This window comes from Vigna radiata, chromosome 6, assembly GCF_000741045.1.
Source record: "Vigna radiata var. radiata cultivar VC1973A chromosome 6, Vradiata_ver6, whole genome shotgun sequence".
Lineage (NCBI taxonomy): Eukaryota > Viridiplantae > Streptophyta > Magnoliopsida > Fabales > Fabaceae > Vigna > Vigna radiata.
Genome location: NC_028356.1, coordinates 7,163,764 through 7,182,847, shown reverse-complemented (window position 1 = coordinate 7,182,847; position 19,084 = coordinate 7,163,764). Strand labels below are relative to the sequence as shown.

General features: G+C 32.0%; 2 protein-coding genes across 4 annotated transcripts; one reads left to right on the top strand and one right to left on the bottom strand.

Annotated features, from left to right (window-relative positions):
- Positions 1–3,513: 3,513 nt before the first annotated feature.
- Positions 3,514–7,547, bottom strand: LOC106765075. 3 transcript variants are annotated; one of them, XM_014649570.2, is made up of 7 exons: positions 7,438–7,547; positions 7,206–7,299; positions 6,534–6,627; positions 6,112–6,328; positions 5,223–5,371; positions 4,988–5,143; positions 3,514–4,910 (listed from the first exon to the last, which is right to left on the bottom strand). In XM_014649570.2, the coding sequence occupies exons 2-7, from the start codon at positions 7,292–7,294 to the stop codon at positions 3,711–3,713; spliced, it is 1,905 nt and encodes a 634-aa protein (XP_014505056.1). In that variant the 5' UTR covers positions 7,295–7,299; positions 7,438–7,547; the 3' UTR covers positions 3,514–3,710. The 3 variants fall into 3 exon arrangements, with proteins under 3 accessions (XP_014505056.1, XP_014505059.1, XP_014505055.1); XM_014649573.2 differs by lacking the exon at positions 7,438–7,547 and having other exon boundaries at positions 5,012–5,143; positions 7,206–7,406; XM_014649569.2 differs by lacking the exon at positions 7,438–7,547 and having other exon boundaries at positions 3,515–4,910; positions 7,206–7,405.
- Positions 7,451–17,488, top strand: LOC106765077 (tRNA threonylcarbamoyladenosine dehydratase). The gene is made up of 11 exons (XM_014649574.2): positions 7,451–7,655; positions 8,021–8,067; positions 9,018–9,111; positions 9,757–9,904; positions 10,495–10,707; positions 11,109–11,243; positions 14,763–14,894; positions 15,127–15,342; positions 15,969–16,093; positions 16,544–16,601; positions 17,263–17,488. Exons 1-11 carry the CDS (start codon positions 7,561–7,563, stop codon positions 17,371–17,373), a joined length of 1,374 nt encoding a protein of 457 aa, XP_014505060.1. The 5' UTR covers positions 7,451–7,560; the 3' UTR covers positions 17,374–17,488.
- The last annotated feature ends 1,596 nt before the right edge of the window (positions 17,489–19,084 follow it).

The following is a 19,084-nucleotide window of genomic DNA, read 5'->3' as shown; positions in this document are numbered from 1 at the left end:
AGGGTACTTTTGTCTACTATAATCCGGTACACATTGTTAAAACGTACCAACTGAAAAACAGGCGTACGCGTGTTAACAAACCCCATATATATATATATATATATATATATATATATATATATATATATAAACTTCTAATTTAAATTCCAAGGGATTAAGATATTTAACTCAAAATAATCCTAACAAATGACAGTGTTGTGTTATGTTGCTTTGCAAGGTAATCTTCTAGCTGCATAATAAACTTACCAACATGCCATTTGATATGGAGAAAATATTTTCAAATAATCATTCTTGATGTTAGAATTCTTTAAAATAAATTCTAGTTAGTTGGTTCAAAATACTTTATAATTTTTCTATAAATAAAAAGATAGTGTGATATAACGATTTTTAAAGTGATAGCAGGAGGAAACAAAAGGAGAGACATGAAACGTAGAATTCATGAAATAATGACAACCAAATAGTTTAAGGTAACAAGTTGTACAATATTAACATGACATTACCATTTTGAAATCGTTAAATTTTTGTAACCAAAGTTATAATTCTACAATTCTGTACTTAACCAGGTCTAATACAGAATTAAATTCTAATTAATTATTACTACAACTAGTTCAAAATATATGTAGGGGAGCTTTGAGAAAGGATATAGAAATACTATTTCATTAATTAATAAGGAGAAGTTTGCACAATGATATGAAGTAATCAGAAAATTAATCACTAATAATTTAAATCATATGAAAACAAAAACCTAGCTGTCCCATAAACATTTATTGAATTCGATGCATTGGATGACTCTTGTGGTTGTGGTCGTGGTCGTGGTGCAGGGGCATCCTATCTGGAGCGAAGGTAGCGAAATAAGGCGAGGCCGATAAAGATCAGAAACAGAAGACCGATGGTTGCGTAGACGAAAATGCCAGGGCTTTTGAATATATCAGACATGTGAGAATGATGATTTTCCTCATTGGCATTATCAGTATACTGAAGGAATCTACGGTGATTCCCAACAACCATGTCGGTGGCTGCAAAAGCTGCTGTTAAGAAAAAAATGAGAATGCACATGATCTTGGTGAGTGTCCTTGTCCACAGCATTGTGTATGAAGAAGATTTTCTGGAAAGAGTTAACTCTGCAACAAATGGATGAGTTAGATGTGATGGAAGAAAGATGCATCCGTTCAATGATATTTATGAAGAAAGATTATTGTGTTGCATGCATGAGATCTAGTGATGGAAGAAAGGTGCGTTCAGTTCAATGATATTTATGAGGAAAGATTAAGGTGGCAAAGGTTTTGTTCCCCAACTACATGATTACCATTTTAAACGAGAAATTATTCAGTTGAACATGCCTGATTATATATTGTACTCACAATCCTCACATTTATCAGGAAAATATATCCACGTCTCATTTTTTTTTCAATAATGAAAAAAAAGGGATACTATTAATAATATTATGCTTTAGAAGAGTTTTATTTGAATTTTTTTACTTAAAAATTTATTAGTTTTTCATGTTGTTGCAACCGGAATAGCGACGAAACGGCGAACCGAAAACAAACGGATTTAAGAAAAGATTTTAGGAGTTGTCACCTTAATTTATTATGAAAAACTATGAAAAACCATAAAATAAAACATGATCTACGAAAACTAGATTTTAGATTCGAAAATCCGTTAGGTGTAAAGAAGGTGTTAAATGTGTTTGGCAATACCTTTAATTAAATATATAAAGTTGATGTGGTTTTCAGAAATATTTAATTTTCCCAAAAATAAAAATATAAAGAAATTATTAGAAAGAAAAAAATATTTTTCATTTTATGAATCCGTGACTTTACTCTAGGTATATCCATTTATAATGGACAATGGACATTTATCTAAAAAAAAGTTTGTGAGTTTGTTTAAAACTTATTATGAATTGTTTGAGATTTTTAAAAAGTGAACCCTTGAAAAAAGTTGTGAGTTTGTTTAAAACTTATTATGAATTGTTTGAGATTTTTAAAAAGTAAATCCAACAGACCTTGCTCCTAAGTATGTCCGCTTATGACAAAAAAAAAATCAGAAATAACATAGTTCTGAAAAAAAAAGGTTTAGTTTAACAAAATTGACTTTTTTTTGTTTTAAATATTTTGTATTTTTTTTATATTTTAAGAATGGTGGAAAAAGAAAGAAACCAATCATAGGTTGACCGATACCCTTTATTTTATGATTTATTTAGGAAAATACGTGATAAGATTTTTTTTTTTTTTTGAAATTGTTTATTTATTATTTAATTTTAAACAAAATAATAAAATCACATTATGCAAGAGATATAACTAATACCAAAAGAAACAAGAGAAAATAATCTCTTTTACTATTTTTTTTTAAAAAAAACGTTATTTTGTTATAGTAAAAAAAGTAGTACCTTATAAAAAAAGACATCAAAGTACAATAAAACCAAAAAAAAAAGAATGGTGTAGAGATACGTACCTTTTTAGCTTTCGGTACTCTCCTAATCCTTTTTGGTTGCCCTTGGCCAAACTTATTTTTCTCTATACTCTTTTTTTTTTTTTTTCTTTCTATTGTTTCTGTCTGTCTCTCTCTATTTTTTTTCCTTATTTTTTATATCACAGAATGCGTATTTATATACACACTTTGTAATAATCTTGTCGTAATCGTGAATTAATTGACAAGGAACAAAATAGGGAAAAAAATGGTCTTGATTACTAATCAAATAATATTATAAGACATTGATTATAATTATTGACTAGAAAATTGATTCAAATTATTATCAGATTAAACTAATATTTCAAAAATATTACATATTACTATAATAAACTAATATTTCAAAAATATTCTAAAGTGATGTGTCTAATATTAAAGAACATTATTTTATTATTTTTTTTTTCTTTTTTTTTCTTCATCCACCATTGATTATTATTTTTTTATTCTTTAATTTTAATTATTTACTTTTCCGGACGAAATTAGGTGTTGACATATGTTATTATTAATATATAAAAACATTGTTACTTAAATTTATTAATATTTTTAATAATATTTTCTGGTTATCCGCGATTATCCTAAATAATCTAATAAACAAGATTGTGTTTAAGAATGAAAACTAACATAATGAGAATAAATTTCATTATTTTATATTCATTTTTAAGGTAAAATTTCATCATCATCCCTACAATTATGGAGTTTTGTATCAAAATTGAGATATAAGCGAATTATAATTTTATGCCAAGCATAGGGACTACAAGATATTTAACTCATAAAATAATCCTAACTAATGACAGTGTTTTGTTATATTGCTTTGCAAGGTAACCTTCTAGCTGCATACTAAATACTAAACTTACCAACATGCCATTTGATATGGAGAAAATATTTTCAAATAATCTTCCTGATGTTAGAATTCTTTAAACGGAATAAATTCTAGTTAGTTTGTTCAAAATACTTTATAAGTTTTCTATAAATAAAAAGATTATGTGACATCGAATTTTAAAGTGATAACGGGTGGAAACAAAAGGAGACATGAAACGTAGAATTCATGAAATAATGACAACCAAATAGTTTAAGGTGACAAGTAATACAATATTAACATGACATTACATTTTGAAATCGTTAAATTTTCGTCCACTGATTTTGTAACCAAAGTTATAATTCTACAATTCTGCACTTAACAGGTCTAATACAGAATTAAACATAACATTGTAATTAATTATTACTACAACTAGTTCAGATGTAAATTAAAAAGGAAAGGATGCCTTAAATTGGTTATATGCATCTTTGTCTGCTTCAAGTTGCTGTCGAAGGGCTTTTTCTTTTGCCTCAATGCCTGCAAGATCAAAAACCAGGTCTTTAGTCTGGTGAGCCCATAAGATGCTATCATTCTTCAATGTCTCCCTTTGTTTCTCGCCTTCATTTATAGCCAACTGAAAGGTCTCTCTCTCTTCCTTCAGTTTAGATAATTGTTCTTCAAGTTGTTCAATAGAAGAAGATATTTCATTGACCCTGATGTTGGCAATTGAAATGGACGTTGTGATTTGCTCTTGTGCATGTTTAGTTTCTTGCAGTTTGTGAAGGATATTTTCTTTAGCCCGGTTCAACTTGACTTTCTTTATTCCAACTGTACAAGATTCTCTATGGTGAGCAATAGCACTGTTGAAGAACAGTCTGAATGTCCTCATGAATGTTTGCTGGGCAAGAGAAAGTAAATTCTCATTCTTCTGCAACTCTTCAAGAATAAGTAGGACTTTTGATAATTGCTCATAGTCTGTAACAAAATCACCTAAGCTGAACGTCTGCATCAAGTCTTTTAGCTCTTTTGACAGAATATCTGTAGGGGAGCTTTGAGCTTCTGGTGGTTCTGATAGAGTAGCAGATTGTGGAGTTTTGGAAGAAATGGAAACCTTCCCCGTCAGGATATTTTCAATGGCACTCAAAGGGTCATCTTCGATCATTTTGTCTATGGCTTCTACATCGAGTAGGGTGTTTCCAGAAGAGACTTCATCAGCCTTTGGGTCCACTGGATCTGGTTGAGAATCTTCAGCCTTGCGGGAAGCAACCTGCTCTTGTGCATTGGCTGGGGCAGGGTTAACCTTCTCCACCTCTTCGACAAGTCTTTCACTGAATATTGGCTCAGCAGTATTTATATTTTCAACGTGAGGAGCATCAACATTGACTGGAGCAGCTGCAGGAGGATTGTGATGAGGGGGTAAACCAGTAGTAGAGCTAGTAATTGCAGCAGTTGGAACCTTTCTGGGAGCAGTTTTCTTTGCAGTCTTGCTCGTTTGACCATAATACCGCTTCCGAGGTAGTCTTTTTCTTTTGTAGATTAAGGGGTCGATTTCCGAAGAGGCTTCTTTGTCATCTAATGGGGAACTCTCTTTGCCATCTACTTGGGAACTCTCTTTGCCATTGACTAGGGAACTCTCTGCAGTCCGCCTCTGTTATGATAGAAATAAATGTTATAGTGATTATGAAGTAGAGGTACTTTGACAAGTAGTGATGTAAGAAATTTTACCTTCAGTAATGCAATTAGTTTTACCTTCAATAACTCCTCAGATGACGATGCTTCAGGCACATTGTCGGCAGTTCTATCAGCCACATGCTTTATTCTTTTGGATCTCCTGGGTGTTGATGGGGGATTGGGTGTCTGGTTGATTATGAACTTGGTAGGCTGGGAGCAAGAAGAATTTCATCAGAAGCCAATGCAGTGAATTTTATGGAATATTTCAAAGATTTTGGATGGGAATTACCTTCGTTTTTCGTGGTCTTCCACGTCTTGAAGATGTCAATGGTTCATGGATGGAAGGTGAAATCTTGGATTTCATCTTTACAGAGCCGTTGTTGGATTCCCCGTATTCTTGATCTTTAGGAGGGTCCATCTTTTCGGTTACTTTCGAAACTACAAAGAAAATGACTTCGGTTAAATATATGATAAAAATGTTGAAATGAAATGCATGAAAATTATTGGATGTGCAAAGGGAGAAAGTTTCAGCCTTTGGATATTTAATGAAAAATGCCATAAAAATTATTTAGGTAAATGGGAAAAGTTTTTTTAATTCTTCTTTCGTTTTTGTAAGCACCAAAAAGCTCCACTTGGTGGGTGTGGAGACATACCAGCCTCGGTGAAGGGAGTATTAGGTAGTAGTAGTTTTTCAGACTTCAGAAAAGGTTTTCAAACTTCATATCTTCAAGTCATGGATTTGACACCCAGGTCACGATGATAAAAGTACTGTTTCTGATTAAAACAGTGAAGTACCTAGGCAAATGGAAGATTATGCCTTAAATAGAGCATTCGACAGAAGGGGATTCAAAGATGGAAAGAATTTCAAGGTAACAAATGAGTAAGAAATTGGAAAAAGGATTTGAAAAAGTCCAATGAACATTGCCAATGAGACCCCAAAAAAGAGACTCCAGTCTAGAAAATTCCATATCATTTATGTGACAAAAGAATTGGAACCTCAGAGAAAAATAAAGAATCATACCGGTAATTTTAAATGCTAGATATTATATATCTTTGCAGAAAAGATGTATGCATGAACAAATATAACTATCAGTAGTGTGGCATGCAACTGCAACTCTCTATGATTTAGTGCACAAGAGAAAACACATACAGCTTCATTTTCTAAACCAAATTCGTACCAGATCTTGTCCTTATTTTACCACTGTCATCACAAAAATCTCTTGGAAGCGTCGACGGTGACTGATGTTGAGGCACATTTTGTGAACATTCTGGCAGTTGGTGTTCTGTATCTTGAGGTTGTTCTCTATTAGCCTTGGGAGAGTCGGTACCAGTAAGTGGCTTTGCATTGTTATGGTCAGCCGATGCAGTAGTATTAGTATTCCATTTTTTCATTTCCTGCCCATAATAATCATGCCAAAATATAAGCTCATTTTCGATGGGGGGAGGGAGGTTGGGAAACAACAAAGGGGAAAAAAACCATATAAGAAGGTACTCTTCAACAAATCATATGATAAGAGCATCTAAACGTAAGTCAGGAGTTTTGAGAATAGCACAGAGAGATGTTTAAATATTGAAGCATAAACTAACCAAATACCATTACCTCGTGATGCTCAGGAGAAGCCAGGTGTGAACGTATAGGCTCCAACATAACCACACCACATACCTGGCAAACAGGCTGCCGAAGTTCATTATACCTGTAATTACATAAAAATCATCTAAGGTATAAAATTATGCATATAAGATGAAGTTCCTGGCAAGCATTCAGAGAATAAGAAAATAAGAAGGCAAAATGAATTGAGTTTCTCGCATAAGTTAAAATCAACTAGTACACATGACATTTACAGAATCACTTTGCAATGAACTTCTCCAAAATATAAAATGCACAACATGAAAAAGCTAGATATATTCTCCCTTCTTATTTCCCTCTTCTATAAGCAGTTTATCTAAACAGGTTATTGCATACAAAATGAAACACATCTTGAGAAATAATACTTTCATGTTGTATACTCAAACATAGCTGCCAACAAATTTTACCAGAAAATCAACCAAATCCATAAATGGACATAACTCAATGCATAACCAGAAGGTTTTTAAAGACTAGTGCGTCATTCACAAGTAAAGAACAAAAAAAATTAGAAAAACAATCATGACGGCTGCGTTTGCAATAAAATCAACATAAGGTAACAAATAATCACTTCCATAAGCAAAGTTGTAAGAAGAAAAAAAAGAAGGAAAATTGAAGTTAGAGATAGATGCGTGAAGAAGTGCAAACCTCACTAGGGGGAATACAGGGTACTTCACTTTCTTCTTAAAACTTAAGCTAACACGAGACATTGCCTTCTTCTTTACCGGAGCATCCATGTTTCCTGCTCGTAAGCAGAAGAAGAATGTAGCGTAAGGGGAAAAGATTGAAAACGCAACACACTTTGAACGGAACCCTCAACACACCCAAGAAATTGTTGAACCCTTGTTTTATATATTGTTGTTCAAAATTTTCAATTTACCTCGAAAAAAGAGACAAGGGTCCGAATTGAAACAGGGTAATTTAACCCGACCCGGTTAATTGGACCCGAAATGAAACCTCTACAATTAGTTGTGTTTAGAGGGTTTTAGCAAGGAGAGAGAAAATGGAGAGAGGGAAATATTTGGCATTGGTGGGAGGAGGAGCTCTCTTGGGCTCTGTATCTACCTTCTTTCTTCTTAGGCTTCTTCAATCTCAAAAGTATGCAACTTCTTTACCCTTTTAATCTCCTCTTGTTAACTATCTGAGCTGAACTACTTTTTTTTTTTTTTGTTTTGTTACATATGTATATGTATGTGTGTGTATATAAAGATATATATGTGTGTGTTTGTGTGTATATATATGTGTGTATAATGACTGGTCCTTTGGTTGTTGGAACCCACAAAGAAAGGGCTGGTGCTAAAACAACGTTATTGCTTACAATTTGAAACTTTGCGATAATTGAGTGTCGTAAAAGGTGATGGGTTGGTTGGATCAAGTTGTTTAACTTTAGAGTCGTTGAGCAAAGGGATACTTTTTTTTACTGTACTTTGGATGCTACTGAATGCTTGTTGTGATGTTTGCAGAAGAGGTGTATCGCAGTGCAGTAAGAATGTTACGGCTGATTTCAATGGTAAGTGGCCTGAAAGAATGGATTTTAACAGTGCAGTGAATGGCTGTTGACCAATTTGTCTCCACTTCTTTTGTTATGATGACTCTATTTATTCCTGCTTCTGAACGATAATCCCTTTTGTATTTGACTAATTAAAATCTTTGATTATAAAAATTGCACATTCACTCGCATACTAATCACTCATCAATAGTGGAGAGTTGAAGTTGCAATTAGTCACACAGATGTCGATGCTTAGTTTCTTGTCTTATGTTTGTTTCATCGGAAATAGAGAGGAAGGAAACGGAGATATGGGGAAATGCCAAGTTTTATAGTTTGTTTAGTAGGTAATGGGTTTTGCATTTTTTTTTCTTTACTTTATAATTAGCAAAAGGGAAAAAAAAAACTGCATTCGTAAGATAGTTCCTTAAATCTTAGTTATTGTAGAACTGGTATTCCTTGTAAATGTATTAGTTTGAGGTCATCTAAGGTTCAATGTTTTTCTGGCCAAAAGTATCTTGATATTGTATTTTAGGTTTTCTAGATAGAGCATTTAGAGTTGAGTGTCTTTGCTCAGGGTGAGAGGTGCTTTTTATAGACTTTGGCTAGTTTGTTTTGTTACCCATGTATCCTAAATGTTATTATCTATCCCTTAAAGCTCGTATTAACTAACCAATTTCAAGTACTACAAGTAGTTATTTCCCTTGTTTTTTCTCTAAGATTTCTGGTAGTTTTATTGAATTCCTATGTTAATTATTAATAGACTATATAATTGACTTGTTAGATCATTTATATTCTCCTTTATAGGAAGTCACGCTAACTACTGATACAAATGCAGACTGTATAAACCTGTTAGAAACAAGTTTCTATGTGACTAATGCTCCTATCTGCTTAATCCTACTTTCACATCGGGAAATTAATAAGACTGCTTCTCTAAGTCTCCTTATAAGTGTTGGACTTTGTGTCTCATACAGGTTTTGAGGGATGCTCTATTTCTGGAAAGAAAAATGATAGGGTGGTTAACGAAGATCTTCTGAAAGATGAGATTGTTTCAGAGCAGCTAACTAGGTATTGCAAGTGGTTGCCAATAAATTTAATTTAGCATTTTCTCTGAACTTATTTCTGACTGTAACTCTGTTCTACATTGTTGTGTTAATTGGTAAAACATGATCTAAGAAGCACCTGCAATATTGTTTCAATTAAACTGTGAGCTCTTTTAGCCGTTTAAGAAGTTTTAGAGCTCATGCGTCAATTACCAAAATAGTTGGACTATCCTTGGTGCTATTTTTTACAGTTAGTGTTTGATGTTTAATACAGGTTGGACATGGCATGAAATATTTTTTCCTTGCATAGAAATTTTTCACTTTACATGTTGTCCCACAACTCCCAATATCATGGATAACCTATGAAATATTATTACATTGATTCTATTTTGAAAGACAACTTTTTGCCATCAAGGCAGAAAGGCAGAATTTTCATTGCTTGATGTGAATTACTGAGATAAGAAGAAACCGAAAAAAAGGGGGTTAGTTTGACTGCTGGAATATTTCTTCTCTTTGATTTTTGGGACTACCAACACATCTCCTGCAATGCTTAAATGCCCATTGCACACACACACACACACAATGGATGGTACTTTCTTGATATGTCTATTTTTTCTTGGACTTCTGTTAATCAAATTGTTTTTGGGTGGAATGTTTTTGCCGTAACTAGGAACATTCAGTTTTTTGGCTTTGAATCTCAGCAAAGAGTGACTGGATCATATGTAGTGGTCATTGGTCTTGGAGGTGTCGGTAGTCATGCTGCTACTATGCTGTTAAGATCAGGGATTGGCAAGCTTCTTCTTGTTGACTTTGACCAGGTTTTTTCTCAGATTGATTCTCTCCTTAATGCTTAATGTCATCTACAAAACATCGTTTCCACCAAACTGTGAAGTTTTATTTATTTACATTGTGAAATGGATGTTATGACTCTAATATCAATGTTATTTAGAGCTTCCTTTCTTCATTTTGGATGGAAGTTCTGTATTTATGTGCTTAAATGGTATGGCTACATAATACTCATAAGTTTCGGAATATACTACTTTAAAGATAAAAAAATGTAAATTTATCAACTATTATAGTTTACTTAAGAAACTGGAGTTTAGATTGGAAAAAAGATTTGGGTACTTGGTTCTTTTCTTATTAGCTATCATGAATGGTATTTTAGTAGTTACTCTATTCACGTTAAATGTCAATCTATACGAGCCTTTATTGTTAATTACTTTAGTGCATGGCTGAAGAATCTCAGCTAAAATCCTGTTAACAATATTATTAAGCTGTATTTGTAAAACAGAGTAAAAAAATGATAAAGTAGTTCTATCTTTTGCTGTCATATTTTCCCAACTCTAGAATTTTTGTAAGCCTGTGCCTTCCATACAGTTTTGTACTTATTTATTTGTTAAATGAGAAGGTTTCTCTTTCATCACTAAATCGACATGCTGTTGCGACAAGAGCAGATGTTGGCATCTCGAAAGCTCATTGCCTTAAGGAGTACTTCTTATCTGTCTTTCCAGAGTGCCAAGTAGATGCCAAAGTGTTATTATATGATTCATCCACTGAAGAAGAAATTCTCTCAGGCCACCCAGACTTTGTATTGGATTGTATTGATAACATTGATACAAAGGTATCCTCTAAAGATTACTCTCTACTTGACTGAATTGTTACAAGTTCATGCTGCCATTCTATCATATAACATAGGTATCCCTCAATCCTCTGTTGTGAGAGGCATTATGATCAGGCACTAATGGTTGTTTTATATTCATAATCTTTTACTTTTCTTTCCTTCAATTTCTTTAGCTTTTAACTTGTGAAATAGAAACATTTTGGGATCCATATATGAATGTGGTCTGATGGATAATTTATATTGGTAATACATATGCCAATATGACGTGGTTGGCTTTGGAAAACTTGATAAAAATTGTTCTCCTATCCTGTGCTCCTTACTATTAACAATCATGCCATTCATATCCAAATATTATTGTCATAAGCTTGATCTTTCATTGCATGGTTTGTCATATGTCATAGGTGGCACTTCTTGCTGCATGTGTACGCAGGGGTTTGAAGGTTCTATCTGCCACAGGGGCTGGTGCCAGAGCTGATCCAACAAGAATACGCATTGCTGATCTGAGAGAGTCTACTAATGATCCATTGTCTCGAGCTGTAATGTTCCTTTAAGTCTCTTTTTTATTGTATTTTCTAGAGCTTAAACCATATAAATTAGTTGTTATAGAAATTTAGCACTAATTGTCATTCCCAATAGCCTAATAGCCTAATCATCCCAATAGTGAACTAATGCATTGCTCTTCAACACCATCTGCCAATTACAATTTACTGACTTTGCGTATAGAAAGCACAGCTGCACTTGTGCGCACCAAAATTGATAATATCATTGTTAAAGACAAGTTTTCAGACTCTTGGTTGCTTTGAATAATACTTCATTCTTGGGCCCCTCTTGCTGATTTTATGAACACTAGAATTTTGACATTTGACAGTAGTGAAAGCTTTTTCAGATGATCTTTCTCTGTTGGTTTTATTTCTTTCATTTCAGGATGTCTCATTTTCCATATTGTCATCTGTCATTCCAATTAACTAAAATTAAGTTTTATATTAAAACAATATTCTTGTGATTGTGGATGGTTACTGCCAGGACTTCTGAGCAAAATTTGTGAATTGTGTTTCTGTTGATTTAATGGTATTGTGATTTAAGCATAACATAATACATACGGACCTGTTTTCTTTTACTTTCTGATTAGAGAGAAACTGTTTTCAAAATGTTATTTAAGCAACTGTCCTGATAATCTTCTTGAATGGCTAACATGAATTATCTGGATATAGTCATTACTTTCAACTGTTATTTCAAGCGTATGATTGATATTCACTTTTACCCGTGTCAAACCTATGTTATATATCTTACTGGATCCTTTTTTGTTCCTGTTATGATAAAAACTTGTGTATAGGTTTGAAATTGTCTGTAGGCTCGATTACACTTTTTATCTGATCCATTTGGATTTTGCTCCCCTAAATTGTTCTCACGCCAGTTAAATTTTGTTATTTTTAAATTTAAGTAAATTTACACTTGTGATTGGTTTTTCTCTTCTTAAAATATCAAAAGTCAAAAGTTGGCTCGCTCCAACCTTGACTGCACTCACAATTCTCTCAGAAATTGAATTATTCCTATTTTAAACAGGGAAACAGATAAAATTTACAGAGATTTTCTTGTAGCTTTCTTCCAATCTGTTCTCTTGTTCGCAGTGTAATTGACGGCCTCAATTAAAGTTTCTTCATTATGTGCCAAATTAGGAATTGTAGGAACATATCCATATAAAAACTCAAGAGGTGCCATCTGGGTGGCTGTATGAAACTTTGTATGATACCGTAGTTCAGTCATTGCTAAGTGATCTGTCCACTGTTTGAGCATACTCCCTTTACCACATCTCAAGTAAGCCTTTAATAACTTGTTAGGTTCTCAGTCTGCCCTTCAATTTTTGGATTGAAAGCCGTGGATCGTAACAGCTTAACACCATATAACTGCATCAAATCTTATCAGATGGTGTTCCAGAAGATTGTATCTCTATTTGAAATAATTTCCTCTGGTCATGCATGCAATATCGCCAGTGTTCATGAATAACTCTGATACTTTTATTGCACTGAATGGGTATTCTAAAGCTATGAAATGAGTATATTTAGTGAATCTGTCGTATACTACTAGTATGACACTCTTCGCATTGGAGTTAGGCAATCTTGTGATAAGGTCCATAGAGATTGATTTCCATGCTCTAGTAGGTATAGGCAAAGGTTGAAAAAGCCCTGCAGGTGACTAGTTTATAGCTTTGAACCTTTGGCAAACATTCCCTAATCCACCTCTTTACATCCCTTTGTAATCCTTTCCAATGAAATTGCTCTTTAATCCTTCAGTTGGTGAGTTCAGTTCCAGAATGTCCACCAACGGGAGAATCATGGAAATGACTTAGAATTTTGTTTCTTAAGCCTTGTTGAACACCTACGATCACCTTACCTTTTCTTTTCAACAAGGTACCAGCAAAAGTGTACTGCTTATAAGGTTGTTTTGCGAATCTTATCCTCCAATTTATGTAATTTTCGATTTGCATTCCAAGACTCAATGACTTCAGTCATTAAGGTAGATGAAAAATGTAGTATTGTAGCTAAACTTGCATTATGGCCAACCCGTGACAGTACTTCTGCTTCTGAATTCCCCTTTCCTTTTGTATTATGTTCGCCCATAAGTTTATCTAAACCCCAATTTTGCATCAAAGTAGATGGAGGCTGTGACAATAAGTTCTGAAGAGTTTTTTGACCAGTCATTATAATGAAATGTTGCCTCCATAACTAGTATTTCCATTTTTTAACTGCAAACAAAACTGCATAAAATCCCTTCTCATAAGCAAAAAACAACTTGTACTTAGGTCCCATTGTCTTGCTGATGTAAGCAATCAGATGTCCATTTTGCAATAAAACAACCCTAATAGCTCTTCTCGAAGCATCTATCCCAATGGTAAAAGGTTGTGTGAAGTCTGGGACCTCAAAACCGGAGCAAATGTGTTCCTGCTTAAGTTTCTGAATTGCAGCTGCTGTTACTTTAGTCAGTGATACTCCTTCTCCTTCTTCTACAATTGTGCTATTGGGGCTGCAATCTTTTCATAGTTCAAGAAGAAGAAGAACCTTCTATAATAGCCTGAAAGTCCTAGAAATCCTCTTAGTTCCTTAACTGTTGTTGGTGTTATCCATTGTAACCTAGGTGGGGCAGCAATGAAGCCTGCATGCAATTAAACCACATGATTAGAGACTCCCAAGGATCAGGAGCTCTGGTATCATCTAAAAGTTAGAAGAAAATATTTTTTCTCTTATTCAGTCTCATTACATACATCCATATATATATATATATATATATATATATATATATATATAATACATACATTGATTGGATAATTTAGAAAACAAGCACATACTATTCTAGGAAACAAATCCCTGAGATTGTGGGATTAATATGCTACTTATAAAACTAAAATACAGCCAATATACAGAATTAAAACCAATAGGAATAAAATTTGAAACTTCCTAAAATGTATAGACAGAATAAAATCTAAAACTTCCTAAAATATCTCAACATAAACCTTTAACATTGTTTGATATCTCAAATCCATCATAAACCCAAATAGTGGAATAAAAATAATAATTGGGTTTTATATAGAAGAAAATAAATGACTTGAATAAATATGCTTATGTTAAAGGAACTTAATTGATTGGAAAAAGAAACTTGAGAAACTAAGTTGCAAGCATTCCAAACATAGGGAACTATGCTCCATAAGCTCTGAAAGTGACAAGACTACCTTAGAGAGTATTCTTTGTTTGGGGAAATATATTAATTTTGCACTTTATTTAAAGGCAAATTTTACAGTAGAAGAAATTACAGAAATTTGGTAAAGAAATAACTGGAATGCTGAGAAAATTGTTATACTTCTTTACACTTTTTATTTTTTTTTAACTTGTTGTCAATAATCTCTCAGTAAAGGGAATCAATTCATATGTGTGTCTACAAATACTAGATGGCAGTTATCTCAGAGCTGATTGATTTCATCTTTCAACTATGACTTTCTCTGTCCTCACTCAGTTTCTTCTTTCTAATACTAGCTACATAACTCACTAGAATCATCTGTGCAGGTAAGACACCGTTTGAGGAAAGATCATGGCATTGAAGGTGGTATCCCTGTGGTGTTTTCTTTAGAAAAACCCAAAGCTAAGCTGCTTCCCTTTAAGGGTCCAAGCGGAGAAGAAAACCCTTCAGATTACCAGGTGAGTTCATGGATTCATTAGTTTAATCACCCTTTAGATATAAATATATATATATATATATATATATATATATATATATATATATATATATATATATATATATATATATATATATATTTAATTGTAATAAAAAAACATAAGCCTATAACATTTTCTACATCGTTAAACTATTGCTCTATCATGCGTTTAGTAGTGCTGGATGCATGTTTTGACTTCTCGATCCTCTTGCCAGATAATACCAGGTTTTAGGGTTCGTATCATACCTGTGCTTGGCACCATTCCTGCAATATTTGGGCAATTCATGGCCTCCTATGTTGTGACAGAGTTAGCAGGAGTTCATGTTCAAACAGAACCTGTAGTCAATTTTGATATGGATCATTATCATACTCTTCATCAACGCCTTATCGAGCATGAGGAGTCAGTGTATGGAACATCCACCGAAGTACTGGTATGAAATTTTCCCATTTGGTTTTTGTTTCACTACGAATTAAAATAAAAATTAGGATCAGTTGCATTATTCCATCTCTATTCATTGAATTGCACATTACCCCATAATTTTTAATTATCAGGCAGCTATATTTTGACAAAAAAAAAAAAGTAATCCAGCATGAATTTCACTTTTCCAATGATCCAAAAGTAATTATAGTAGACAAAATCTACTTAATTTCAGCATATTTAGAATGTCTTTTCAAGTAATTTTTCTATCAAAAACTTACTGCATACTTGCTTCTAATAACTTAGAATCAAGAAGCACAGTTTTTCTAAAATATCTGTCGATATTTATGTGATACTAATATCAACACCATACCATTGAATGCTTGATCAATGTTACTTTTATCATATTTGTAATGGGAAAACTAAAAAAACTAAAAAAATTAACTTTATTCTTCAATCTAAGAGTTCTTCTTATGATTTACCCAAAAGAAGCTTCAAGGTGGCATCAGAGTATGAATTGCAGATTGAGTTTTATGTCATTTTTTTTGTAGTTTTGACATGTACATAGTTTGTTTGACAAATAAAAATTAATAGGATATTTCTTCTTTTATTTATCATTTTTCTTTTTCTTTTTCATAGGTAGATGTTGAAGAAGTGATGTATATTGTTAAAGAGTTATGGAACGGAAGAAGTGCTAGAGAAAAACATGTGAAAGATGTTGGGCGAGGAATGTGGCGATCGGTTAATGAACTAATGCTTGTTAGGTATGGTGTGTGGCTTATGATTTTATTTTCAGATTGACTATTTTTCACTTTCAAGCTACTTTATTTGGTTACATCTTTTCTGAGCTGTAAACGTGTGCCCTCTGATGTGTCTATATCTGTTGCTTCAGTTTAAATATGCACTCTTCCTCAAGCTATTTATGGTTTTTCTCATATTCCTTTTTGTATCGAAGTGCTCTTGAAGCGCACTCTTCCATTTCTTTTCACCATTAAAATTGTACATTTCAAAATTCATAATACTAATTATTTGTGCTTAAATGAGTAATAAGAGATTTAGAAAGTATGATTTGTGTTGGAATTTACATTTTTGTGTAACATGTTGCAGTCGTATGTAATTTGACCACTTCCTTGTCCCTTGCTTTCTAGAATGATAGCAACTTTTCATTTGAATTTTGTGTACATAACTATTCTGTACATTTATGTTTTATTTAGGTGGGACAGTACAAAACCGGCATCTATTTCAAATCTGATTCTTTTGAAATTCAAAGAGGTAATTTAGTAATTCCATCATATTCAGCAAAAGCTTCAATGCTTTATTGTGTTTTAAGAATCCAATTCATGGTATGGAACTGTGTCTTTATCTGTATACTGTGTTAAATAGAGAAACTACTGTAGGGCATAACCTATGACAGGCTCCAATGATTCATAAAATAGCAAGACGTGTTAGGAACAAACTCTTTGGAACACGGTTGGTTTTTGAAAACTAAAAAATCAATAGAGAGAAATGATACGGGGCCCTCAAAGTTGTGATTTTTAATAATTTGCAACCAATCAGAGACTGTGTTCAGAATAATGTTTTAGAGAATGTATTTTTATAATTTTTCTCAAAAAGGAAACATATATGACTTATGACAGATCACTTTTACAGTTGTATGTTTCCTATTATTTCAATTTTACCAGATTGAAGGTTGTCTCTCATTGATTCTTAGTCCTACTAACTTCCTACTCTTTAGAAACTTTGCTAATAACTAATCAAATTCACTAATTTGGGGCATTATACTGTGATAAGGTAATTGAATGATTGTCATTTCTCTCCTCGGATTCACTAGCATAACAGTGAATGTAATTCTTTGTTGATATGGTTTAACTCTTTTGTAATCAGCAGGCACAAACTTTCTAAGTTATAAGCTAATGTAGTTGCTGTTTCTCAGGTGGATGAACATGAATCACGAACATTGGATGACATAAAGGAAAATGAACCAGAATTTTACAGTAGAGTGACTGCTGTGTTAAAACGAGCTGAACTTGACTTTGGACTGTGAATCTGTCAAGGCTACTCTTTTTGAATGATTTAAGCCTTATATTCCTCCCGGTAACTTAGAAATTTTTTAAACTCTTCAATCTTTATACCTTTTTGAATCTCATTATATTTTCTTATCTGTGTTCAATTGCCTCTAACAAATCACTCTTGTAGAACACACATGGTTTATTTTAACATAGCATGAACTTAAATCCCAAATGCATTCTTTTATGTGATCAATGGATGGTGCTTGTAGTTTCAGGGTCAAATTAAGTAATTCATTTAAAACATTTTTAATTTAAACCTCTTGAAAATACTTGTGACATACTTTAATTGATTTCAGCAAATACTAAAATATATTATAATAGTAAGAATATCAATTATTACTTTAATTGATTTAGACTTTAAACTTAAGATTATATACTTTAATTCTTGATGCAAGATGGTCTAAATCGTGATAATTAAGAAGAAATTAATAAATATATCTATGACTCTGTTGATAGACGGTTTGAAAATTAGAACAAATAAACTTTAAGGAATAATATTGAAAATTTATTAGAAAAAAAGTAAAAAATATATATATTTACAAACTTGGAAGGAATTGTTTCTTCGAAGGCTAGTGTTATGTAGTGTTTAATCAATCACCAACATATACTTTTTTATACTAAGTTTTAACTCAACATACTCGAACGTTATGATTGAGAAATAAGATGACAGACTTAATACACAAACGTATAAACATTTTATTCTTATAGTAATACCTCTATTTAACTTGAGAAAAGTTATGGCATTAAATAATAATACAGAATCATTATGTACATAATTAACTTAGTGTAAAAAAAAATTTAAATGTTTAGACAAAGTATAAATTGTTGTCTTGAATTAATAGACAATAAATTTTTAATTCAAATTTTTATACAACAATTACAAATTGTTACACACAAAAATCATTATGGTATATCTAAAATTAAAACAAAAAGTTGTTTTCAAATCTATAAAGAAATTTATTTATTCAATTTTTTATGTTACACTTTTTTTAATGGTCATCTAACTTTTAATATTTATTTTATTGGTTAAATATTCTACCTCAAAAAATGAATGATGGTATATTTTTTTCTGATATCAATTTCTATTATTTTTATGTTTGACCACATAATGTGATGATACATGTGCATTTTCAATATTGATATAAATTGGTAATAAAGTGTTTTGTGGGTTATTAGCTTTAGTTTTGGATTGGTGGTAAAGTGAAGAGAAGAAATAAGGCTAAAAAGATAAGTTATTTAATTGATGATGATTAGTAAAAATAGGAATCTAAGATAGTGAATCCTGCTCAATTCCACTTCATTTTTTAACTCCAATGTATTAAAATTACTAGTTTATCTTTATAAATTTTAATCTAATTATCAGTCTCTTAATATGATATATTTAAAATAAGAATTAAAAAGTTATAACTCACTTTATTTTATCATTTTTCAAATAATCTTTTTTTGGTTTTAATATAAAATATTAAAATAATAAAATAATAAAAATATCTTTTGATTGTATTTTTCTTTTTTTAAATAATCTCTTTTCACTATTTTTATTAAGAATTTGTCTTTAAACTAAAAATTCATTCTCAAATTTAATGGATATAAAATTATTTTTTTATTTCCATTTTTATTAAATAACGGATATGTTTACATTCATTTTTCTATTCTATGTTTCAATATTAATTAATTAAATTTTATAAA

Excerpts from the sequence above, each read along its gene's own strand:
- LOC106765075 (XM_014649570.2), bottom strand. The coding sequence starts at position 7,294 with ATGGATGCTCCGGTAAAGAAGAAGGCAATGTCTCGTGTTAGCTTAAGT. Across the intron at positions 6,329-6,533 it reads CTTCTCCTGAGCATCACGAG|GAAATGAAAAAATGGAATAC; the intron begins GTAATGGTATTT and ends TATTATGGGCAG. Across the intron at positions 5,144-5,222 it reads GAAGACCACGAAAAACGAAG|CCTACCAAGTTCATAATCAA; the intron begins GTAATTCCCATC and ends TCTTGCTCCCAG.
- LOC106765077 (XM_014649574.2), top strand. The coding sequence starts at position 7,561 with ATGGAGAGAGGGAAATATTTGGCATTGGTGGGAGGAGGAGCTCTCTTG. Across the intron at positions 14,895-15,126 it reads AAAACCCTTCAGATTACCAG|ATAATACCAGGTTTTAGGGT; the intron begins GTGAGTTCATGG and ends TCCTCTTGCCAG. Across the intron at positions 16,094-16,543 it reads AATGAACTAATGCTTGTTAG|GTGGGACAGTACAAAACCGG; the intron begins GTATGGTGTGTG and ends TGTTTTATTTAG.